Source organism: Rhinatrema bivittatum, chromosome 3 (assembly GCF_901001135.1).
Source record: "Rhinatrema bivittatum chromosome 3, aRhiBiv1.1, whole genome shotgun sequence".
NCBI classification, from domain to species: Eukaryota; Metazoa; Chordata; class Amphibia; order Gymnophiona; family Rhinatrematidae; genus Rhinatrema; species Rhinatrema bivittatum.
This window is the reverse complement of record NC_042617.1, coordinates 382,477,264-382,504,137: the sequence shown is the minus strand read 5'-3', so window position 1 is coordinate 382,504,137 and position 26,874 is coordinate 382,477,264. Positions and strand designations below refer to the sequence as shown.

General features: G+C 42.7%; 1 protein-coding gene across 7 annotated transcripts in view; it reads left to right on the top strand.

Moving 5' to 3' along the window:
- The window catches only part of MYO6 (myosin VI), a 527,529-nt gene that overhangs the window by 144,608 nt on the left and 356,047 nt on the right, over window positions 1-26,874 (top strand). For all 7 annotated transcript variants that reach the window (XM_029595584.1, XM_029595582.1, XM_029595583.1 and 4 more), the window contains exons 6-7: window positions 15,923-16,028; window positions 23,893-23,948. In XM_029595584.1, coding sequence (XP_029451444.1) covers window positions 15,923-16,028; window positions 23,893-23,948 — 162 coding nt within the window. The remainder of the gene's footprint in view (window positions 1-15,922; window positions 16,029-23,892; window positions 23,949-26,874) is intronic.

Genomic DNA, 26,874 nt, shown 5'->3' with positions numbered 1-26,874 from the left:
ATCGTTTCTTGTATCATGAGCAAGTGAGCCACTTTTTGATAAATGAACTGTTGGGATATATGAGTAAGTGAGATCCTGAAAGAGATACCCTTCTGGGGAGGCATTTTGGCACCAAAAAATACCGCAAATGATTGATTAGTCCCGGCGGTCTCTAAATATTGATTGAGACACGCCGACAGGCTTGCTGATGCGGTATTAATTTAAAATTAAAAATTAATTTAAAAAAAGTATATAAAATTAAGGTTGCTATAAACATACAAGAAGCGATAATACAAATATTGCAATAAGTTTGGCGTTTGTGGAGAAGACGTTTGGTTGTGATTTCCTTTTTTGACATTGTATACACTCCTGAATTTGAACCACAAAGAATTCAGTTTTCTCACTGCAAGAACAGTGTAGATGTTCAATAAATTTTTGTTTCTGTTGATTAAATAAATGTCTACTTTTCTTGAAGTCTTAATGTTCTAAGTCTCTTTTAATTTTCAGCTTTAGATGAAAATGTCGGAATACAATTTCTACTATTAATTAATAATTCTATAGTGCTACTTGAAATACGCAGCACTGTACAAACAACACATGAGACATTCCCTGCTCAATACAATCTAATTAAGATAAGCATACATATCAACAGACAATTATTAACAAGGCTGAAGGCGAATCAACAGGCTCAAGATAAAAGCAGCTTCAAAATGGTGGGATTTAAACAAGTTGGGAGAGGAAGCATGATGCATTAGTTCAGGAAGTTTATTCCAAGCACATAGTGCAGCCAGGTAGAAAACACGGAGTCGGGAATTAGTGATAGAGGAGAAGGGTAGATAGGAGTGACTTGTTTGAGTGGCGTGCATGAAGAGGAATGTAGAGAGAGATAAGAGAGGAGAGGTAATGAGGAACTGCAGAGTGAAGGCATTTGTAGGTGAGTAAGAGGAGCTTGAACTGTATGCAGGAATGGATAGGGAGCCAATGCATTGACTTCAGAAGAGGGATTATATTGGTGTAGCGACTTTAGTGAAAGATAAGTCATACAGCTGAATTTAGGATGCATTGTAGTGGGGAGAGATGGCTCACTGGGAGACCTATGAAGAGCAGGTTGCAATAGTTTAAGTGGGAGGCGATGAGAAAATGGATAAGGGTTCTGATAGTGTTTTGAGAAAGGAATGGATTTTGGTGCTGGTATAGAGAAAGAAATGGCACATTTTAGCAGAGTTTTGGATGTGTATAGAGAAGGGAAGAGAGGAGTCAAAGATAACACTTAGGTTGTGGTCTGAGGGGCCTGGGAGTATGACCATGTTATCCACAGAAATAGACAAAGGAAGAAGAGGGGAGGTGGGCTTGTAGGAAAAGATAAGGAGCTCAGTCTTAGTCATGTTGAGTTTAAGGTGGCCGTAGGACATCTGGCGGCAATGTCAGACAAGCAGGCTGAGTTCCGGGACTGGATTTTGATGAAACTTCTGGGGTAGAGAGCTAGATATGAGTCATCATCATAAAAAAGATATTGAAAGCCAAGAGAGAAAAATCAGAGTACCAAGATAATTTGTATACAGGGAGAAGAGAAGAGGGCCCAGGACAGAACCCTGAGGCACACCAATTGAAAGTGGGATGGCAGTAGAGGAGGATCTGCCAGAGGAAACACTAAAAGTGCAATGGGAGAGGTGAGAAGAGAACAAAGGCAGGACAAAGACAGGAAATCCAAGTGAAGACAGAGTATCAAGGAGTAGGTAGTGATCATCACTGTCAAAAGCCTCAGATAGTTAAAGTAGGGTAATGACCAAGTAAAGGCCTTTGGCTTTGGCCATAAACAGATCATTTGAGACTTTGGCAAGGGCTGTTTCTGTTGAATGTAGAGGGCAAAAACCAAACTAGAATGGATCAATATGACTTGAGATGCAAGATGGTCAAGACAGTGGTGGTGAATAGCACAATAAAATTGTTTGGAGATAAGAGAGGAGGGAAATAGGACAATAGTTGGCAGGACAGGTAAGATCCAGTGAGGGGTTTTTTTTTTTAAGGTGAGGTATGATCCCAGCATGTTTGAAGGCAACAGGAACAGTAGCAGTGTAGAGTGATGGATCAAGGATGACACAGATGGACAGGACTGATAGATCGAGGAGATAGAGCTGAGGAGCTGGTTGGAAATAGGGTCAGAGGAATAAATAGTGAGTTTGGAGGAAGAGAGAAGATGGGCAGTTTCCTCCACTGTGACTTCAAGAAAGGAGGAGAATGTGGTGGAAACTAGGGGAAGGGTAGAGGAAAGATGTTGGGGAAAAGGAGGTAAAGGTGACTTGGTTGGAACTCAAGACTAATTTTGAGAATCTTGTTAGGGAAATGGTTAGCCATAGTCTGGGCAGAGAATGAAGGGGTGGGAGGGAGATGAGGAAAGTTTCAGAAGGGAATTGTGTGGCAAAGAGACGGTGAGGGTTGGCTGTAAGAGTTTGACAGATGGACATAGTAGTCTTGTTTGGCAAGTGCAATAGCAGACTGGAAGGTAGTCAGCATGAATTTGAAATGCATGAAATCTGCATGGGATTTTAGCCAAAGACACTAGGCAGAGCGTGCACAGGAATGTAGGTAGTGAATTCTAGGGGTGAGCCAAGGCTGGGGTTTGGCATGCCTTACAGGATGGGTAAGGGGAAGGGCAAAAGTGTTGAATGCTGAAGAGAGTATAGAAGAAACTGCTTTGTCGGCTGACTCAGTCAATGTAGTGGAGGATAGAAGAAATGAAACAATAGTGGAGAAGATACAAGGGTCAACAGCTTTGGAGATTCCTAAAGGTGTAGATGATGACTGGACGAGTCTGTAGAGGAGGGTGGATTAGTGTGAAATTTATCAGATGGTGGTCTGAGATAGGAAGAAATGAGGTGGAGAGACTGAGAGACAGCATTTGTAAGAAAGGACTAGGTCAAGGTAATAGTCATGCTGGTAAGGGCAGTAGAGCAGAATTTGAGATCAAATGAGGAGGTTAGGGAAAGGAATTTTGAGGCATAAGAGAGAGAAGAGGGGTCATCAACATGGAGATTAAAGTCATCAAGGGTAAGGGAAGGGGGAAGAAGGAAAGCCAGGAATCAAAGTTGGTAAGAAAGGAGGAGAGGGATTTATCTGAGGGTTGATAGAGAATAGTTGCCTGGTGTGGTAGTGGGGTAAACAGGTGGATGGAGTGGGCTTCAAAGGAAGAAAGAGAGTGGGATTGAGGTGAAAGAAGGGCAATTTTATAAAAGTTTATTTTACCTGCCAAAAATTGCCCTCTTTGGGTGCAGAAATCCAAGGGAGCAGGACACGATGGAATGAGGCACTGATGACTATGAAGCAAGAAAGAAACCTTGTATGATTTATGTCTGATAATTTCAAGGCAGGGAAAGACTGTGACAAGGTTGTGGTCAGAGCCAGAGGGATATTAGGCTGCTTTGGAGGGTTATAACTAGTAGAAAATAGAAAGTGATTATGCTGTTCTATGGCTCATTAGTGAGAACTATCCTGGATAATTGTATCCAATTCTTGAGGCCTTACCTCTGAAAGGATATAGAAAGTAGTGGGGGTAGTCCAGAGAAAGAATACCAAAATGATGAAGAGTCTCCATCAGAAGCCCTATGAGACAAGACTTAAAAATCTAAACATGTATACCCTAGAGGAGAGAAGTGAGACAGAGGAGGTATGATAAAGAAGTGGGGTTATCATGCTAGTCCACTTGAACTGTATTCTGACCTAAGAAAGGGAATAATAGCAACTGAAATCTAGTCAAGAAATGAATTTATGGTCCAATAAAAAGGTATCACCTTATTTTTTTTTGTAAATCTTTATTTCTGAGGTATGAAAGATACATTTAAATACTTGAATTGTATTAACACACAAGAAACAGACATGTTTCAAGGGAAAAGATGTTTTAGAATAGGGATGGGCAGCTCAGGTTGGGTTTTCAGTATATTTCTAATGAATATACATGCCATAGATTTGCCTGCATACTGCCTTAGTTGTATGCAAATCTGTCTCAAGCAAATTTATTAGGAGGGACGTATGGTTAGTGGACATCAAAGCTCCTGACTTGCAGTTTTAAGGGGAGTTCACAGTTCCTGAATAGGATTGTAATTTGGGGGGCCTACCTGCTTTTATTTTGAATCCAAATAATTTTCAGTTTTGCCCAGGTTCAGATGTAGTTTATCTTTTGTCCATTCTTAGATAACTGTGAGGCATGTAATTAATTTTCTTCTAGTATTGACTAGTCTGGGCCCATATATAGAAGGTGCTGAATGTCGTTCATGTAGATATTGGATTTTAAGTCAAAAGACCAAATCTGTTGAGCTATTGGTTTGAGGTGTATGTTGAACACTGAAGATAGAATAGATCTCTATAGGACCTCACAGGACAGAATCCAAGGGGGGAGAAGAAACTTGCAAACTGTACAGAATGTAGTCTGTGAGGGAGATAGATTTGAACTATGCTAATATATCCACATAGTCTTTCCCAGTTACCTCTCAATAATATAGAAGAAGGGTCAGTGGAAACAAACTACTTGCATCAACAATACTTTTTTTCATGGATCTTCAAGATTTTACTTGGCTGCAAATTTTGCATTAAGAGAAAAAGAAAGCAAGCACAATAAAGTATGGTTTTGGTACTCACCTGCAATGACACAGACTCAGCTATAGTTTCAATAAAATGTTTTACTCAAACTGAGCAAAAAAATAAAAGAATTCTTCAACTCTGTGTGTCTTATCGGTGCAAGCAATATTGCAACGACTAGATCAGGGGTAACCAACCTTTCTGAAGTCATATGCCAAGGTTTAAATCTGGGGTAAGCAATTCCGATCCTCGAGTGCCACAAGCCGGTTAGATTTTCAGGATATCCACTATGAATATGCATGAGATGTATTTGCATGCAAATAAATTTCCTGCATATTCATTTCTGTTTATGGATTTATTTTAGCTCATTACCAGCCATAAAATTCTGCTGCCTGTCACTGTCATTCTTTTGAATTGAAATATTTTTTATTGACAACCAAAAAGGACAAATGGAAACAGGGGTCGAGGCCCCTTGTTAATACAAATTTGTAAACATTATAAACTTACTTAAGATAACAAACAATATCGCATTGCTTAAGAAATCGCAACATCACCTATCAAATAAAGACATTGTCATATTCCAGATGTCTCATAATACATTTGTTTTTTAGATGATACCCCCCTCATCCCCCCTCCCCCCCCCCCTATATGCTGAGTGTGATAATCATAAGAACAATGGTAGGACGGTAAAGAAAACGTACAGTAACAGATGATAAAAAGGAGATACTTGTCAAGCAAATCCTATCAAACAAGGCTGGAGAGCAATCATGATATACCTCAACTGTCCCCTGCACCACTACATTGCAACTTCCATGCGGAGTATCCTGATCAAACATCCCGAAACAGTTTAAGCTGTTTCCTCAACCTTGCAGTGATCTCTGACATAACATACAAATGACTCAGTTTAACTTGTACTTCAGCCAAGGACGGTATTTGAGACAGCTTCCATTTCCTGGCAATTTCGATCCGGGTAGCTGTACAGACATACATGATCAGTCTATTGGAACCTTCCTTGCCCGGAATCATATCAGTTCCCAATAATGCATGCTGAGGCAGTAGCCCCACAGATACCTCGCATAGCTGCTGAATCCATGATTCTATGGTCAGCCACAGTGTGCGAATTGATGGACATTCCCACCACATATGAAAGTAGCTGCCCACCTGTTGGCAACCCCTCCAACATGTGTCCGGAATATGCGGCAGCATGCGGTGTAAACGTTGCGGGTAATAATGCCATCTGTGCAGTAATTTCAAAGAATTTTCAACTAAGGAAGATGAGATGAGCCCCTTACCCATACCTCTGAAAATCTTTTCCCACTGACGTTGTGAAAAAGTAACATGGAGATCATGTTCCCAAGCCAACATAACTGTAGATTTTACAAAAGCATCTTCCCCCAGCAATGAGTATAGCACTGACAATAGTTTAATGGTGAAATCTGCCTTCTGACATATTTTTTCAAAATCAGATTGTGTCGTCAGAGTGCGCCCACTAAGCAGAGAGGCCTGTGCAAAATGACGGATTTGCAAATATAAAAAGATGTCAGAGAGCACAAGATCATATCTCTTTTGTAAATCTAAAAAAGGGAGTAGTCCTCCAGATCCCATAATATGGGCCCAGGTGCTGATCCCTTTCTGTTTCCATCGGAGAAAAGCTGGATTTTCAAAGCCAGGTGTAAAATCCGTATTAGCATAAAGAAAAGTAGACTGGTGGTATTCTCTATTCCCCAGAAGTAAGTGTTTACTGGTAGCCCAGGTCTTGAGAGCTAGCAACATAGTCGGAGGTAGAATCTCCTCGACATGTATACGCCAAGTATGCTTGGGCTGCCATAGCAAACTACATAAAGGTATTTCCCCGACTAATTGTTGACTAAATAGAAGCCAAGGCTTCGGGTTGGACCGTTTATGCCAGTCCACAATCGTTTTAAAACGCGCCGCTAGAAAGTATCGTTCTAAGTTTGGAACTCCCAGACCGCCCTGCGCCCGGGGCTTATAAAGGGTGCGCCTAGCAATCCTGGGACGTTTACCACCCCAAATATATAGCATGAGTTTCTTCTGCCATTGAGCAAGTTGTTTTCTAGATATGTCGATTGGTAAAGTCTGAAACAGATACAGCAGTTTAGGGAGAACTGTCATTTTGACAGCAGCAATTCTACCCAACCATGATATGCTGTATCTGTTCCACTCCTCCAAGTCTTTGAGAATCGCAGACCACAATCTGCCATAGTTCAATTGAAACAGGTCTAGGGAAGCACTGATATACACCCCCAAATATTTTAATTTGTGCTGAGCCCACTTAAAACAAAACCGTGTCTTAAGCTTCAATTCAGAGGCAGGGGAGACATTAATGTTTAAAATCTCTGACTTCTCCCAATTAAGGCGAAAACCAGAGATTCGGCTAAACCCTTCCAGGGCCGCAGTCAAGTGGGGCAGAGATTTTTCAGGATCTGTAACCAGAAGTAGTATGTCGTCTGCAAAAAGAGACAATTTGGAGGAGAAGGAACCCACCTCTACACCCCTAATATCCGGGTGGGTCCGCACTAAATTTGCAAATGGCTCTAAGAAGATTGCAAACAGGAGTGGTGACAGAGGACATCCCTGCCGTGTGCCCCTTCTCACCTGGAAAGTAGAGGAGTAACCCCCGTTTATTTTAATACAAGCTAAGGGATTAGTGTATAGTTGTTTAATCCATTGTATAAAATGGTCCCCAAACTGTAATTTCCGGAGCAGTGCAAAAAGATAGGGCCAGTGCACCATATCAAAGGCTTTCTCGGCATCCACAGAGAGAGCCACAGCTGGAATATCGTGCTTTTGTACCCACCAAAACATATCCATGATTTTGTGTACATTGTCACTAGCTTGACGACCGGGAATAAACCCTGCTTGATCAGGATGTATAATTTGGGCAATAAAGCTATTGAGCCTGGTTGCTAAGATTTTGGCAAGGAGCTTTAAATCAATATTTATAAGGGAAATCGGCCTATAAGAGCCACAAACAGTCGGGTCCCTCCCGGGTTTAGCCAGTATGGTAATGCCAGCAGTATTAGCAGCGTCTGAGAGGGGAGTCCCATTTTTTAGAGCTGTGAAAAATTTAACTAATACCGGGGCTAAACAGGGAGCAAATGTTTGATAGAATTGTCCTGTATAGCCATCAAGTCCCGGCGATTTCCCTGGTTTGAGGGATCGGATAGCAAGTAAAATCTCTTGCTCCGAGATGTCTTTATTCAAGATACGCTGCTGAGACTCGTCCAGGACAGGTACCGCAGATGCCTCTAAATATTCATCAATGTCCTCAGGGCAGATATCCCTATCCATGGAATATAATTCTGAATAAAATTGGTGGAACCTCTGCCGAATAGCTTTGTTGTCCGTCAACATACCCCCCTCTTTATTTTTTATCTTAATGATGGTAGTTTGCGCCTGACGTCCCTTTAAAACATTAGCCAACATCTTCCCCGCTTTGTTCCCTCCCTCAAAATATTTTTGCTGAGAAAGTTGTAATTGATGGGCCATAAATGCCGCATCTAGGGAGGCAATACGAGTCCGGATATCGTTCATTTGGGCATAAGTTCCCACTGAGGAAGCGCAACTCTTATGGACTCGCTCCAATTCCTTAAGCTTTATCAGGAGCTGGGTCCTATCTTTCTCCCTCTGCCTCTTAAGTTGGGACGAACGGGCAATAAATTTACCTCTAAGAACCGCCTTTAAGCATTCCCAGAGTACTACCGGGTTGACTTCCCCATTATCATTGAACTGCAGATAATCCTGGATTTCCAATTCTACCTGAGATACATAAGCGGGATCATCAAAAAGAGAATCATTGAGCCTCCAAAATCTAGTACCCCGATCATAGTCCCGGAATTGTATCGTAAGCCATATAGGGGCATGATCGGACCACATAATTGGTTCAATGTCGACCTTATTAACTAGTGGGATCAAACTTGCACTACATAAAAACATATCGATATGAGAATAACTGGTATGGGGAGCAGAGAAAAAGGTATAGTTTCTCGATGTTGGGTACCTGCATCTCCACACATCCCGAAGTCCATGACAACACATCAAAGTTTTCAAAGCTCTCCTGGCGATTTTGGAGTCAGAACTACACCCCTGAGATGTATCAAGACGTGGGTTGAGAGACAAGTTAAAATCCCCACCCAGCAGCAAAGAGCCTTCAGCCCTGGTATGCAAAACCTGATTTAAAGAATGATAAAAATCCGTTTTATTGGAAGTGGGGCCATAAAGTGATACCAAAGTATATAGTTCCCCCCCGATTAACATCTTCACTAACAGAAATCGTCCCTTAGGGTCCTCGTGGGTTTCCTTTAATTCAAAAATAAAGTCTCTATGGATCAGGATTCCCACCCCAGAGTACTTGGAAGCTACCGTAGCAGCAGCCCAGTATTGATGTGTATACTTGGGATGTCCCAGCAGACTTTGATATCGCTTCCTAAGATGCGTCTCTTGTAACATTACAACATCCACATTCATTCTATCAAGCTCTTTAAACAACAGCTTCCTTTTGCGCGGAGTATTTAGCCCCTTCACATTCAACGACAGGAATTTAAAGGTAGCCATTGGACTGGTATTCACCCCTTCCCTCCCGGCTCATGAGAAAGTTCCCTCCCTGATAGTAGATCTCCAACTCAAAACATAACGTATCCCCACCTGCCCCACCATGGTCAAAACTCTCCATCCCCACCCCCAACCCCCCTCCCCCAACCCTTCCCCAAACCACCTGGAATCCAACCATGTTGGTCCAGAATCTCATGGAGGAAGGCATATATCACTCCCCATGGCACTCTGCCCCTGGGTGAGCTTTTCGTGTAGACAAAGTAGCCTAAACATCAAAGAAATAAGTCAGCCTATACATCCTGACAACTGTGAAATGATGGAAACAGCAGGATCCGACAGCTTGTATAGTGGCTAATGGGGAGCAATCGGACCCTTTCCCGGTGGGCAGGGGTACACGACAGGGCTGCCCTCTTTCCCCTCTCCTATTCCTTTTGCAATTAGAGCCTCTGTTACTTGCTATTAATGGGTCTCGAGAGATTCGAGGCGTTCGCATGGGCGATGACATTTTTAAGCAAGTTGCCTTTGCCGATGATCTCTTAGTCTTCATCACTAAACCTCACACGTCCCTACCCCCTTTGTTGAGATTGATTCAAGATTTTGGGGGGTTTTCTGGGCTGCGACTTAATAGGTCCAAATCTTTGGTATTGGCATTCCCTTGCACCCTGAGGGACACCTGGGTAGGCCCCTTCCCTCTACAGTGGGCGGGTGACGACCTCCGTTATTTAGGGGTTCATTTGCCAGGGAATCCGGAACACTTATATCAAGCCAATGTACCTCGTTTGCTTCATCAGACCCAAAATACTCTGAAAATCTGGGGGTCCCTCCCCCTTTCGGTTGCGGGGCGTGTCTCGCTTTTCAAAATGACCATATTGCCGAAATGGCTTTACCTCTTGCAGAATGTGCCCCTGCTCTTGAAACGCAAGGATTTGGCTGCCTTGGAGCGCTCCTTGCGCAAGTTCTTATGGCGGGGCGGGAAATCTAGACTTCCTTTACGGTGGCTACAAAATCCTTGGGGGATGGGTGGTTTAGGGGTGCCTGATCTTGTTCGTTATAATTTAGCCTGCAATTTGCGGCTTATACGTAATTGGCTGATGGGGACCTCCCATTATACATCCCTATCGGTGGACCAAGCTCTTTTGCATCCCCTGGCCCCGGCCTATGTGCTGCAGGCGGGTTCCAGTCGCCTTCCCGCCATTGTGTCCCAGGCTGCATTAGTTAAGCCTCTCAGGCTTACTTGGTTGCGTACTACCAGGCTTTTACAAGTCCCCTCGACATGTGCTTACTTTTTACCCCTCAGGGGGAATGTCGATTTCCCTGCGGGGTCTCAGTCCGTTATGTTTAAGGAATGGGTGTCCAAAGACATTACCCACTTGGGACATCTGTGGACTCGTGAAGGGGAATTCATGCAGTTCTCGGATTTTCGAGACTTGTACCATTTAGGGGCTCCCCATACTTTCCCATATTTGCAAGTCCGCCACTATGTGAATACTTTGCCGGCGGCGACTAAGGAGCTTTCCCTGTTTACTACACTAGATAGTCTTTTTCACTTTGAGCAGTCTAGGGCTCCTTCCTTATCTAGTTATTATAAATTTTTGCAGCACCGGCTTCGGTTGGATGTTTGTTCCTATCTCGTAGAGCGGTGGAATAGGGATGGGGACTTTTGTCTTACAAGCCTGATTTTACGCAACTGTTTCCGGCGCATCGCCAGGATCTCAGCTAATATGTACTTTAGGGAAATGCAATTTAAATTTTTAAGTCGGGCATACATTTCTCCCCAGATGGCGTATAATTCATCTATAGCTGCTTCATCTTCCTGTGTTCGCTGTCCTGGGACGGTGGGCACGCTGTCCCATGCCTTTTGGTCGTGCCCGTCGGTCCGCAAATTTTGGCGTAAAATAGCGGACTATCTGGCAGACTTATTGGACGTGGCCCTGCCTTTTTCCCCCATGTGGTTTTTATTTGGTTGCATTTCCCCCATTAGAGTTCGAGATCCTGGTGCGCGCCTTTTATTACAAAAAGCTAGTTTGGTGGGGAAGAAAACTATTTTGTTGCTTTGGCGTTCCCAGGAGCCCCCATCTTTTTGGGGGTGGAGGAATCAACTACATGCCATGATGACCATGGAGAGTATGGCGGCTCGGGGTTCACTGCGACGGCGCTACCTATTCTCCAGCATTTGGAATCCCTATCTTCAGCGACTTCCTCCTCGGGCGCGTAGCCTTGCGCTGAATGACTGAGTGGGGACTGCTACCTTTTACTCTGACTTGCCTGCGGATCCAGACAATTTGCCCGGCCACTCCGTCTGTCTTCAATATTATGGACTATACAGTATTCCAGGGGGGGATGGGTTGGGGGGAATGGGGGGGGGGGTTCTTGCCTGCGGGGGGGAGAAAAGTTGTATCTGTTTGTTGGTTTGACTAACCTTGGGAGGGCTCAGGACACACCCTCTTTGTTCTGTATTTTTTTTGCAAAACCAATAAAAATTGTTAAACATAAAAAAAAAAAAAAAAGTCTCTAGCCACAACCGTAACGCTGTCATGGCACGACAAGAGGAAAGTCAGAATTCAACGAAGGAAGACCCATCGGACACTCAGGCAGGAGCCTCCTCATTACCAGCCCCGCTCGAATGGCGCTGAAGTCTCCGTCTTCCCTTGGGTGCCCTCTGCCACCGAGATGTAGGTGCCCGCCGAGCTGGTAAACCGCTCTGGTCCCCATGCTTGGCCTGTGGGGTCTCAACCTGTAATCCTGCAGCGTTCAAAAGATCAGCAGCCTCCTGCACGGACTTGGCCCTGTGAGTGGTGCCCTGGACAGTGAACGCCAGCCCTCCTGGATATAGCCAGCGGTATCGAATGTTAGCTTTGATTAGTTTCACAGTTATACAGCGAAACTCCTGCCTCTTTTTCAATGTAGCAGCAGAGAGATCTGCAAAGAGTGCTATGTCCTGGCCTTCCCATTGCCATGTTCTCTGACGTCTGGCAGTATTGAAGATTTTCTCTTTCTGGGAGTATGAGTGGTAACAGACCACAATGTCCCGAGGTTTATTGTTGACTTTTGGTCCCAGGGACCGATGTGCCCTTTCCACTTTAACAACAGCAGCAGCATCAGATTGCTCCCCCCTCGAGGCATCCATATCAAGGAAAAATGAAGAAATTTTTTCCACAACTTTTAAGCAATCATTAAACTCCTCAGACTCTGGGACCCCCCGAATCCGAATATTGCACCTCCGATTACGGTTCTCGAGGTCTTCTAGTTTCTCTGAGAGAGAGCCATAAGATTGTTGTAAAAGCACATGTTCCCTCCGCAAGGCGTCCCAACTCTCTCCCTGTGTGTCAAGTCTGAGCTCTGCTTCCTCCACCCGACGGCCCAGCTCCGCCGTTTCTTCCTTCATCTCTGCAAGCAAGGCTGCTATCTCTGATTTATATGATTTGAGGTCCTGCCGAAGCTCCCCGAACCACCGTCTCATCTCAGTTCGGATAGGCAGGAGGTCCTCAGCAGCCGATTGCTCATCACTCTCCCCCCTCAGTATCGTGGATCGAGTCCGCCGCCGCCATCTTTAATTGGCCCGGGTCTGAGCGATCATCGCCGCGGGTGAAGGAAAACTTGCGGAGGTCAGGCGTTTTTTTTTTTGTGGTCATCGCTCCGTCGGTTAGGAGACACACCGCAGTTGTCAGGTGCGATTGTAGGCTATTTTGTCGCCGTTAATCGAGCAATTTGCCCCAGAGGATCGAGGAGCAGTTCAGAAGCACTGCTTACATGGAGCGTGACGTCACTTCCTCCGTCACTGTCATTCTTAAGTCTCTCAGCAGTTTTTCATCTCAACCTCCTAACCCCTCCTCTTCCCCAGCATTGTCTTTCATTTTTCCTCCCTTCCTCCTGAGCAGTCTGTCGTTTGTTAGTCCCATCAGACTAACACTCAACCCCCAGAACCCCATCCCCAGCAGTCTAGTTTCCCACAAACATTCTTTCTTACCAGCATCAGTCTTCTATTCTCTGATCCTCCTCTGTCCGGATCCTTTTGAAAACAACTGTTTCTGTACTATAAACAAGTCTGAAACCAGATTGACATGGATCGAGCCTGTTTAAACTTCCAACCAATTGTTGTGTGGTATACAGTAGATTGTTCTCTGATTTTTCCCCAAAAATGAAATGTTTGATAATGGGTGGAAGTTTTCCAATTTATCTTGCTCAAGAGAGAACTTTTGTATTAGTGAGTGTACCATGGCTCTTTTAAGTGCAGTTGGTAGCAGCCCTTCTGAGAAGTATTTGTTCACAATTTTGACAGCCTGATCTGAAAGGGTTCCATCTGATAGCATCACTAGCTTAGATGGGCATGGGTCACGGGAGCAGAAAATTGTCCATAAGCCACCCAGAGTTTTAACTAGAACTACTTCTGTTATTGGGTAAATTGGATTGCCAACGGAGGAGTGGAGAAATAGTTTTGGAGATCCTGACGGAAACACTTAATCTTGTTCTCAAAAAAGAATGCAAAGTCATTGCTGATCATTTGGCTGCAGATGGGACTGAAGTAGGAAGTAGACTTTTTGTTGAGTTTGAGGCCTGTTAATACTTTGAAGTATTGTTTTTCTGTTTGCTGTTATGACTTTATGATTTGTGCCATATTTGTTCTAGTGTCTGTCCAAGATGCTTATAGGTGTGGAGTTCTGGGGTGTACCACAAAGAGTATTTGTACATGAGGCAAAGGACTTTTTTTTAGTGGATTAATTTACTCCAAGGTCTTTGCTAATCTAGTGTTTTGCAAGTCAGTATGGTCTGTCATTGATGTCAGCGAAGTGACTGTGGGGTGGGGGTAGTCTGAGGCCTTCAGGAGGTTTGACTCTGTTCTTCAGATCTCTTTCAGGCTTCTTTGGGGGCCCATCTACTTTAAGATGCTCTTTAAAGAAGAATTTGGTTAGCATGTTATTGGTCCACAATAGTGAGGATATGTCTATGCTACCAACCCGCTAGCCTGAGATATTGACTCTTTTGCAGAACTCCAGGTCTAGCATGTGGCTTTTCTCACGAGTGTGAGAGCTGATGACCTCTATAAATCTTAGTGTCCTCACAGTATCTAGGAAGTCAATAGCTTTGGAGTCTGGTGATTCTGTATGAAATTTAGTCCCCCATGATTAGGAATTTAGGGGAATTTGAAGATACCTCTGTGATTAATTAATGCAGCAGTACTAGACTATTTTTAGATAATTCTGTTGGTGGGATGCGATAAAGCATCCAGTCCGGCAGATTGTTTTCCAGTCTCTGCTGGCGGATTCCTGACTGCTCTCAGTGAGAAACATTATATAACACTGATATAAATGGATTTTCATTAACCCTTAAATTCTTACTGCATCAGTGCACAAAGAAATACAGTAGTGCTTCACCTAGAACACAGCTCAGCATAAAAAGTGTTTCTCTTTAGTACTCTGTGAAGACTCTGTGAAGTGAGAGTACTATAGAGCTGAGATGAAATACTTCCTTTGCTGCAGGTTTATCATTTTACAAATTACCCTACAGCTCAATATAAACATCCCTATTTTGAAGCTGCCTCCTTTCTGGCTAGCACAGTTCCCCTGAAAGACAAGCAGCCCTTTCCATGCTGATGTGCCAAACCGCCAACACACAAAAGATGGTTTCCCAGCCCTCAGAGATACAGCCTACCAATTTAAACTCTGGGCATCCTGGCTGTCCCTTGTCACTCTTTAACTTCCATGTAATTGTGCCATCCTAGCAGCTTCTGGACTCCTGCCCTGGCTCAGGCTGCTTATGTCTGAATCAGCCATTTTTTTCCCCCTCTGAGCTGCTTTACTGGCCACACCTGTCTTCTCAGGTCCTGCCTTTCCTGGAACATGTCCCAGAATGCCTGGTCTTGGAGCAGCCACTTTCCGTATGCTCTTTAGTGGCAAGATGCCATATTTCTTGGAAAGGAACACGCACTATACTCGCATGTCTGTGGCATAGTCATTAACATTTCTTTCCTTTTATTTTAAGAAGGTAATGGTGTTTTAAAGTCTTGGGAGTCTCATCCCACTTAGTTGCACCCACTGTTGTGAACCCAAGTAAGCTGTGCTGCTGCTGTGCTGACCCTTTTCACAAACCCATACAGGCATCGCACTAATCATATGTAAAGCATCACTATTGAATGAATAGTGAATTTATGGAAGAAGATTTTAAAAAGAGTTTCCATTATAACATAAGCATGAAAATGTAAGCAGTATGGAAAAGAGGAGACCTGGAAAAATAACGAAACATAAAGCAGTTAAGTTGATATTTGGTAGAATCTAATTAGTGCATATTTGATTTTGCTGCTTTTCTATATAAGCAGTCATTTTATTACATTTTTGCATATCTACTTTTTGAAAGGTTTTCTCTGTATCTTGTGTTATAATGGGTTAACGCATTAATTATTTCAGCTACATATAACCTAGAGGTCCATGTTCAGTGCCACTTAGATAACTTTTGACTTATCCGGCTAAGTGGCGGCAGTTGAATATGTGTCCTAGATCAGCGGCTGCCACTTATCCCGCTAAATAGTTAGCTGGCTAACTGGCCACTGGGGCAAGGAAGGGCATTGGCATAACTGGGAGGAGTTGAGTTAGCTGGATAATTTATCCAGCTAACTTTAGGATATAGACATATATTTATCCAGCTAACTTTAGGTTAGTCGGATATATTTAGCGGTGTGCACCCAGGAAAATTTAGCCGGATAAAACCGCACAGCTGCTGAATATGGACCTTCTAATGATTAGATCAAGAAGTACAGTACCATTTTTAATATTTTTTGTTTTTTAAACATTGTTTTAAATCCCAGCTGATAAAGCCTTTCGTGACATGAAGGTACTGAAGATGAGCCAGTCTATCATTGTATCTGGAGAATCAGGAGCTGGCAAGACAGAAAACACCAAATTTGTCCTAAGGTTTGTGATCAGCAGTTATTTATACACAGCTTACTCAATCCTCATAACTAGAAGTTACATTTATTTATTTGATTTGTATGATAAAGATATCTATTAATCTGTTATTTCCCAGCATACTTTTAAATATGCTCATCTATCTGTTTTTTTTGTGTCAAAGCACTAATTGATTATTTTTTTTCACTTCCTCTGTCTTTAGACATATTCCTTATTTTACTTGCTAATAGTTTGTAGTTGTGTTTTCTCAATGGGCATCTTCCTTGCTCATGACTTGTGGCACATTTTGCTGAATAGCAATAGGAAAAATATAGAAACAAATAATGTGGTTAATTCTTACTTAGACAGTGTATATTTGGTTTACAGTTTTAGACTTTAAACAAGACTGGTGTGCAGATGCTTGCAAAAAAGCTATCTTTGTCTGCAAGCTGGGGTATTCTTGTTAACCTTGAAAGAAGAAGGAAAAGAATCAAAGAGCAGAGGGTTTTTTGTATTGTGGTTAGTAGAAGGGGTGCTGCCGCTTGTTTAGTAGAAAGCTTTTTCTAATGGAATTTTCTGAGTCTCAAATGTATGACCCATTTACACTGCATTATTTATGTCTTCTATACCTCCTCTTCTATACACACTCACAAATTATATCATACTCATGAATATCCTGGAAAAATATAAAGAATCTCTTAGGACCCAGCTGTGTAAAAGGACTCGTGCCAGAATATTTCTTCTAAAGTGTTCAGCATCTCCTTTTATCTTAATAAAGTCAGATTTCATGTTAATGAAACCTACTGTTCCTTAATCATTTATTTTGTGAAAAGTAACCTGTCCTTTCTCTAACAGATTTGTTTGGGGGGATTGGGGGGGGGGGGGGGGGAAGAGATCAAAGACCTTGTTTTGGTGTAAACATTTTCATATATATTAATGAAAGTAGCACAGTATTTTCAATGGGTAAAAATGCTGGGACCAAACTGGAGAAATTTGAGTTCTAGAGCACATCCTTGCTGTATTTGCCTTTGTATCTTCTTAATTACTGCACACCGCCTGTTGGAATTTATAAACCTTGGGCAGAAATGCTTCCAAAAGAATGGCCAGCAACCTAATCACTTGACAATGCACCTGATTTGCTGTTCTATCACATTCTGCGTCCATTGGAAGAAAATTCAGTGAGGTGCATGAGCTAGATTACATAAATTCTATTTTAATATAAAACTGAATGGGACATGTATTCTATATGCTGTAGTTATAAAAAAAAAATAGTGGTTATGTTGTTTGTTATAAAAATGCTAGGTGCAAGGTTAAAGATTTGGTGGTATTGGTACACTGCTAAAAATAGTTTGTTTGTTTTTTTGGCCTGGTAGTTCTTCCTTTTCTCCTTTGTTTTATCTTAATTGAGACCAGTGCTGGAATTCTGGTGACATGAGCCATCATTTGCAGCTACCAGGCCAGCCTCCCACTATTCCTAGTCTGATGATTGCAGCAATGCCTTTGAGGCTGGAAGCCATGCATCAGGTCTTCTTTCAGAATCCTGTATCATTGCTTTAAATCTGGCCACAAGGTGTTGCTTTGAATGATGTGTAAATCATAATCTGAGAATCATTTGTTTTCATTGAATCCTGTCAGTAGGCCACTGATTATCTCTGGCCTCTGGCAGGCCCTCTGGTTGAGCTTTTGGTCTTTTTTTTTCTTGGTCTAACTTCATAATTCTTTTTCCTTTACATTACATGTTATCGATATTTTTTATGTCGTCTGACCAGGCCAGCAGTTTCAAAGTTTACTGGACCGAAGGCAGATGATATTAATCACTGACTATCATAAGACCTGCTATATAAGTGTGTTGTGAAGAATCACAATGTCTCTGCTGTAGAATTTGCTCCAGGATGTCACCAAGGGCCTTTAAGATCCTCACAGGATGAGGCTTGTAAGAGAAGAAATATGAATCCATCAATTTGGTACCAAGGAAGAAACTCAAAGACCATGGGATTGCTCTGACCACTGGAACACTGGAAATGCTGAAGAAGGTATTCACTCCTTCAGCACTGAAGATTAAGAGCAGGTCCAATGAGCAAAGCAGATCTTGCTTACGCAGCATGCCAGAGCAATGGGCTCCAAATGCTTATGGATGAACCTGAGTGGGGAATTGTGAGAATCCATTGCTGACTTCATTTCCGGTCTGCAGGTAGCACTATGAGCTGCTTGAACTATCTATCCAGACCTCCTAGCTCTGTGTCCCTCACTCCCCACTCCCTCCAGCAGCTATCTTATTTCCTGCCTAGACATGTATACTCAGGCTTTTCTCTGTCAGTTGCCAGAGCTTGGTCTTACCTCCTGATCTTCATAGTTTGGCTCCATTCTTGTTATCTGTAACCAGAAGACTTCTTTATCTCCATTTTCTCCCATCAGCATTCCTGCTTGATCTTCCTGTTCATGGATTCCTGGTTTGCTCCAGCTCCTCACTCTGTTCCAAGCTTCAAACTCCTCGCTAGTATCGGGGGCTAATCCAGTTCATAATGCCATGCCAGCCAGCTGCATTGAGGGCTCAATTTGAAAGGAAGGTGGTTGGAATAGGTGGAAGATAACCTAGCTCTCCAGCTTTCACTGTCATATTGGCATGGATTTGCCTCTCCAGATATTAGGTTGCTTATTTTGGGGCAACCCACAGATGACTACAGTCACATCAAACTTTGGCCATTATGGACTCCACTGAGTTTGCTGTCCAGACTAAGCTCCTGAGAGAGCTGAACCAATTGTGGGTAAGCCTGCAGGAGCAAGTTAATGGTTTTGTTCAAAATCTTCACTGTGGGGTCTCTGGGTCATAGTCACAGCAAATGCCTATTTCTGTTGTTACACCTCTTGTATCTGTAGAGCATCCACTTAAGGATCCTTGGATGGAAAGTCCATTATATTTTTTTGGCCATCTAAAATCCTGCCAGAGCTTTCTGAATCAACAAGCTATCATTTTTACCCTGCAGGCCTCCTGTTTTCCTGACCATAAGTCGAGCGTTATACATAATATTGCTACTGATTGGGAGGGTCTTGCCAGGGCCTCCATACTCTGGGGAAAAACAGGACCCCTTGATTTTGGACCGTGATGTTTTTGTCATGATGTTTAGATGCATTTTTGATGACCCAGGCTGTTTGATTTTGGCCTCTACCTCTCTTTTCCACATGAAGCAAAGGATTTGTACTGTTTGGCAATATGCTATTGAATTCCACATGGTCACAGCTGAGATCAGTTGGAATAATGAGGCCCTTGTTTCGGTCTTTAGGTATGGATTAGTGGATCAGATCAAGGATAAGCTGACCTGTTGGGATCTGCCTTTAGAATTGGATGCTTTGGTCCTTGTGTGTCTACGTCTGGATGCTCATATTTGAAAATGAGAATCAGAGCTTCATCCTCACACCACAAGCCTTACACCTTATGCAGTACTTCGGGCTAGACCAGTTCTGCCAGTTGAGGAGCCTGGGCCATATTGGCACTTGCCTTTCCCAAGAAGCAAAAGATTGCAGGAGGTGGTTGAGGCTTTGTTTGTATTGTTCTCACCTAAGACATTCAGTTAGAAATTGTCCACATAAACCCAGGTCTGATCAGCGTTCATCACCAGCATCACAGAAGCAAATTCCTTTGGACCTTGTTGATGTTTATGTTAATCATATGGCCCAGTGTGTGTCGGCCTCAGTCTCCTTGCATTGGCCATTGAGAATCAGCATAAACTCTTGCCTTCATTGACTTCAGGGAAGTGGGCAATTTCATTAGTCTGGATTTTGTCTACATGGAATTCCTATCCAACACAATCCTATACTGTGTTGAACCAAGGGGGGAGTGCAGTGAGTCACAGTGGACCTGAATTTTACTAGTGGGTACCTGACACTCCAAAACTGTTTCATTTTGAGACCTCTAATCTCCTTACTATGTGGTTCTGGGGTTACCATGGGTTCAATCACCTAGCCCATTCATTGACTGGTGTTCAGGACAGATTGTCTTTTGGTCTCCTCCGTGTTTCTCTTATGTTCTTTTTTTTTTTTTTTTAATTGATTTCAAACAATATTACATTAAACAATGCATATAGGAAAATCAGAAAAGAAAATTTGCATATTTCACAATGCCATTATTGCTAGAAAAGGTAATATTTTATCTGAATATTATAAGAATATTCGGAGTGCAAACTTTAAAGCAAATTATACTAAACTTATTACAAAGAAAACTGCATAGATATTACACCTTTCTTAATGACCAACTCCTTCTAGAGGTTCTCAGGAGTGTGAGTCCTGATACTGTCTCAGCTGTTCCTCTTCCATGAAAACATATCTATTATTTTGAAATACTATTATACATCTACAAGGAAATCTAAGATAAAACTTAGCTCCTCTAGCAATTACTTCATTTTTCATCTGTAGAAAAGCTTTCCTTTTTTCCTGCATCTTTCTTGTGATGTCAGGGATCTGTACTTGGACTGGTGCTTTTCAATATATATATATAAATGATCTGGAAAGAAATACGACGAGTGAGGTTATCAAATTTGCAGATGATACAAAATTATTCAGAGTAGTTAAATCACAAGCAGACTGTGATACATTACAGGAGGACCTTGCAAGACTGGAAGTTTGGGCATCCAAATGGCAGATGAAATTTAATGTGGACAAGTGCAAGGTGTTGCATATAGGGAAAAATAACCCTTGCTGTAGTTACACGATGTTAGGTTCCATATTAGGAGCTATCACCCAGGAAAAAGATCTAGGCATCATAGTGGATAATACTTTAAAATCATCTGCTCAGTGTGCTGCAGCAGTCAAAAAAGCAAACAGAATGTTAGGAATTATTAGGAAGGGTATGGTTAATAAAACGGAAAATGTCATAATGCCTCTATATCGCTCTATGGTGAGACCATACCTTGAATACTGTGTACAATTCTGGTCGCCGCATCTCAAAAAAGATATAGTTATGAAGGAGAAGGTACAGAGAAGGGCGACGAAAATGATAAAGGGGCTGGAACAGCTTCCCTATGAGGAAAGGCTGAAGAGGTTAGGGCTGTTCAGCTTGGAGAAGAGACGGCTGAGGGGGATATGATAGAGGTCTTTAAGATCATGATAGGTCTTGAATGAGTAGATGTGACTCGGTTATTTACACTTTCGAATAATAGAAGGACTAGGGGGCATTCCATGAAGTTAGCAAGTAGCACATTTAGGACTAATCGGAGAAAATTCGTTTTCACTCTACGTACAATAAAGCTCTGAAAATTGTTGCCAGAGGATGTGGTTAGTGCAGTTAGTGTAGCTGGGTTCAAAAAAGGTTTGGATAAGTTCTTGGAGGAGAAGTCCATTAACGGCTATTAATCAAGTTTACTTAGGGAATAGCCACTGCTATTAATTCATTAGTAACATGGGATCTTCTTAGTGTTTGGATAATTGCCAGGTTCTTGTGGCCTGGTTTGGCCTCTGTTGGAAACAGGATGCTGGGCTTGATGAACCCTTGGTCTGACCCAGCATGGCAATTTTTATGTTCTTATGTTCATGTTTGTTGGTGCATTCTCAACTTGTAGTACTTCTTTTGTAGCTCCTGGGGGTTGTGGAGGAGTTGGGCCCATTGCCTGTACTTAGCGAAGCATCCGATATGCTTCGCAGACTGTCCATCTCTGGCATTCCCTGCCGATTTACATGGGCGTCCATGGGGCCTGTTCTGGGTGCTGCTGGTGAGGAGGTGGCAAACCTCGCTTTCCTCTTCTGACTCATCAAGATAGTAGACTAACAGTCTATTCTCTTTCAGTTTCGGTCAAAGCCGGTCTGAGCCACGTGGCTTAGGCAGCGCGCCGGCGTGCCTCGGGATTTAAAGGCCCTGGGCCCTGGTGATGACGTCGAGAGCTCTGGATCAAGTGTTCTCTTCACTTTCTCCTCCCATTCTCAGCAATTAGCCAGCTGGTTTTCAAAAGGTGTTTCAGTTCAATTTCACAGAGTCTCTTACCAGTACGGCTTGTTGTCCCTTCTCATCCACAGCCGAGCCCCATGGCTTAGTGGTTTTCTAAAAGAAATTTTTGAGCGTGAAATGCTTTACTGTGTCCTCCAATTCCCTGTTATTTAAGCAGAAGATAAGAAAAAAAAGGCATTGTCTTTAGAGAACACAATAAACATTCAACATTGCCACATTCCCTGGCACATTATTTTGAAGGTATCCTAGTCAGTAATTAGAAAACTGCGTGGGGTGTCTCTTTTCTTTATTTATATTTTTGTATTATATTACCCCATTGGTCTATGTTGTTGTTTGGTTGCTTCACATGAACAGTGACGGATTTTGCTCACTGTTGCCTCTAGGCACTATCAGTAGAGATGCTGTGCCTCTTCCCTCCTACTGGGCTTCCAATTTTCTGAAGTGCTCCCTTCTCCTCCTCCTCCCAAGAAGATCTGAGACTGCAGGGGAGGAAGGGGAGGGCACTAGTGATAGAGAATTGGAGGTGTTGGAATGATGGTGATGGCAAAGAATTAGAGGGTTGGGGGTGATGGAGGCAGAAAATCAGAGGAGCAGGGATGGAATTGGAGGCCTGCAGTATGGTGGGGACTGGGTATTTTGCCACCTCCCTATTGTTTATCACCAAAGGCACAGGCCTAGTGAGCGAGTGCTTAAATCCAAGGATGCTCATGAATGAAATAAAAACCTGAATGTAAAAAGGGGATTGTAATGATTTTTATTTAAACTGCCAGTTTTGGGTTTTTTGGTTTTTTTTTTAAATCCCTAATACTACTGTTTGTTGCAAAAAAAGACTTACTGTTTATCATTTATTAAGGAATTGTATGTATGCTTGGAAATCTGAAGGTGCCACCTGTGTTTCCTGCTGTCAGATTTGGAGCAGGGTCTCCTACTCATTTTCTCACATTCTATTAACAAAAAAGATTGTATTCTTAAGTTGGAGTGAGGGAGGCACAAAAGGAATATCAGAAAATGCTGTTTACTAATAGACTGCTGGACACTTGGAACAGACTTCTGTTCCAGCGGAGGTGGTAGGACCCCAAAAAGTGAGAATTCAAGCATATTAGAGACCAGCACAAGAAAGGCCTCCCTAGGCAGATATCAAGGGGGTGACCTAATAGTTCTTATTTGCTGGCATCTATGAGGTCCATATTCAAAAGCCATTTAGATGGTTAATGTAATAGTTTTCAGTCTAAATGGCTTACCCGGATATATTCAGCCAGATAAGTTAGGGTCAGTCAGGGGCATAACTGGGAGGAGTTGCAAGCTGGCTATGTTAATTACCTATCTCCAATATTCAGTTAGCCAGATGACTCAGCCAGCTAAGTGTGGTTGAGTCAAAGAGCTGTCCTAGTGTTCACCAGCCATAGTTAGCCAGCTAACTAATTAAGATAGCCGGCTATATTCAATAGTATGGCTGCATTGTTGAATATGCCTCCAAAGTTAGCTGGATAATTTAATATTTTGCATATTTTATACAGAGTTGTTCAGTAACCCAACACTTATAAATGTTGTTAAACTGGAGTAAAAAGCCAACAGTAAAACTATTTGAAAATAAATAACATTGGAGTAATTTTCAAAAGGATTTACACACTTAAAACTGGGTTTCATGCTTGTTAGTGCATTTTAAGTATAAATGTGCTTTTGAAAATTTCTATGATAGCATGTTACATTTATGCACGTAATTCCTTTGAAAATTACCCCCTCTATAGATATATATATATATAGAGAGAGATGGTATAAATATTAGCTGTCATTATATAAATTGAAAAAGAAGGGCCTGTGATCGCCTGTGCTAACTTTCAGGCTCATCTGCTTTCCAAGCTAATCAAAGGCAGGCATTTGCTTAAATGTAATGTTCATTATAGCAATAAACACTTTCCTTGTGTAATATTCTCATTTTTTTCCCCTTTTTCACAGGTATTTAACTGAATCCTATGGTTCAGGTCAAGATATCGATGAGAGAATTGTAGAAGGTACGTGCTCATGAAGCAAGTTCAAAAGTATGGCAGAAACCTACATTGAAATTTATGAACCCATTGCTTGAGATATGTGATCATTTTTATTTTAGTAGAGAAGTCGGTTTTTTTTTTTACTTTTTGGCACGATACTTCCTCTTATGTTCCTTTTCTTCCAACTCAGTTGAAACTGGGATTTGGCACCATGTGTCTTCCTTCACAGGTACATGGGGATTTTTCCCCTAATTATTGGTGATCATGGACTCCTCCCACCCCTCCAGAGTCTGCGAATGCTGCCTCTGCAATATCCCTGACCCTGGCCGACCCTGGGTGTAAAAGACTTGATCTGGAAATTGAATGGGAGAGCCTTCTGCATGGAAATGCATAGTGCTTGCCTTTGAGCTACCAGGCTAGCTTAACAGGGAAGTCTTGTAAAGGTAAAGGAGTTGCAAAGTATTTCAGGCAGATACAGAAAAACGCGCGGGAGAGCTGGCGAGCGCCCAGGCCACTCTCCTGGGCGCATGATTCAGAAAAACCAAAATGCAAATCAAGGCCTGTGGTAAAAGAAGTGGTGGCTGTTAGTGGGTTTGACAGCCGATGCTCAATTTTACAGGCGTCAGTTCTCGAAACCGCTGAGAGCCATGGGTTCGGAAAACAGATGCCAGCATAATTGGGCGTCCATCTTCCAACCTGCAGGCCGCAGGCAGATTTTTAATTTATTTTTTTTAATTTTATTTTTTTTGGGGCCTCCGACTTAATATCGCTATGATATTAAGTCAGAGTGTGTACAGAAAAGCATTTTTTTCTGCTTTTCTGTACACTTCCCCAGTGCCTGCCGAAATTAACGTCTGCCTTTGGCTGGAGTTAATTTCTGAGAGTAAAATGTGCGGCTTGGCTGATTGCTTCACGGAAGCCTTCCACGAGAAAATCTTACCTTTACAAATGGAACAGATTTAAATCATGGTGTTCTGCTCAATCCCTTGATCCTTTTACCTGTTCCACCACGAAGTTTCTAGACTCTCTCTGGCACTTGTCAGAATCAGGTCTAAAAACTTCTTCCATCAGGATGCATGTCAGTGCGGTAGCTGCCTTCCAGAAAGGTGTCGGGGATGTTCCTATTTCAGTACAATCCCTGGTAACACGTTTTCTGAATGGCTTGCTTCACCTCAAGCCTCCACTGTGCCCTCTGGCCCCTTCTTGAGACCTCAATCTGTTTTTGGGTCGGCTCATGAAACCACCATTAGAGCCTCTCCAATCCTGTGATGTTCGCTATCTCACATGGAAAGTGATTTTTCTTTTGGCAATCACATCCGCTCGCAGAATTAGTGAGTTACAGGCCCTAGTTACCTATCTGCCTTACACTAATCTTCTGCATTACCGGGCAGTACTCCGCACTCACCCTAAGTTCTTACCTTAGGTAGTATCGGAGTTTCACATTAATCAATCCATTATACTACCTACCTTCGTTCCCAGGCCCCACTCCAATCTGGGAGAACAGACTCTGCATACCCTTGACTGTAAACGGGCTCTAGCATTCTATCTAGACCGTACAGCTGCCCACAGGAAAAGCACTCAATTGTTTGTCTCTTTCCATTCCATCAAATTGGGGCAGCTTGTGGGTAAGCTCCTGGTTAGCGGACTGCATATCCTTTTGCTATCAGCAAGCAGGCATTCCGCTTCAAGACTGTGTTAAAGCACACTCTTTGAGGGCCATGGCGACTTCAGTAGCACACCTATGCTCAGTGCCGCTTCATGACATTTGCTGGGCTGCTACCTGGGGTTCTCTCCATACCTTTCCAGCCCATTATTGCTTAGACAAGGCCGGAAGACAAGATTCCTTCTTCGGCCAATCTGTCCTGCGCAACCTTTTTACAACTTGATGTACCAACACCCTTCCACTTGCCTGTTAGGGTTCAGGATGCCCTCTACCAAATTCCACCCCAGTCCTTGTGCCTATTGCACATCTTGGGTACATTTGGTGCATTTCTCGGACATCCTCAGCTCGGTACTCACCCATATGTGAGGACTACCATCCTGCTTGTCCTGTGAGAAAGCAAATGTTGCTTACCTGTAACAAGTATTCTCACAGGACAACAGGATGTTAGTCCTCACGAAACCTGCCCGCCACCCCGCGGTGTTGCGTTCATTTCTTATTTTATTTTTCGGCACTTCCTGTAGCTTTAAACAAGACTGAAGGGGGACCCCTGCTGGATGCAGGTTTATTGCCATGCTGGGCATGCCCAGTAGGTGCCAGTCATAGTTCTAGAAACTGTGACAAAAGTGTTCCGTGATTGGGCTCCATCCTGTGATGTCACCCATATGTGAGGACTAACATCCTGCTGTCCTGTGAGAACATCTGTTACAGGTAAGCAACATTTACTATCTGTCAGTGCATGACAGCTGTAGGAGACCCCAATGCTGAATTTTCTTTCTCCCATTGCAGCTGCTATTGCAAGGTCAGCACTGCTAGAGAAGACCAGCAGTGTCGTAGCAACAGGCATGGGTGGAGACATGGTATCAGCAGTAACGCTCGGGCACCTATAAAAATTTTACATTGGAGGCAGTTCCTATATTGCCTGTACCTAAATCCGGGCGTGAGGGTAGGAGGATCCTTCCCAATATAGGCCTATGTTGCACTATACTAACCCTATCCTTAAAGTTTTTATAACGGCTATATTGGATGATAGGGCTGTGGTTGCAATAAATAAAAATAAAGCAGAACTGGCCTTTTCTAGAGCCAGTATGTCATCTGAACCTGCTGTATGATCCATCTACAAGAGCTAATGACATCTGCTGTTATTACAATTTAATTAAATTTAATATTTTTATTTCTCCTTTCATGGCTGGTTAGCCACTTCAAGGTGGATTACATAATGTTTGGTTTGGTCAAAATTTAGAACACTACAAATTTGCAAACCTTTGAATAGCTATAATTCATAATGAA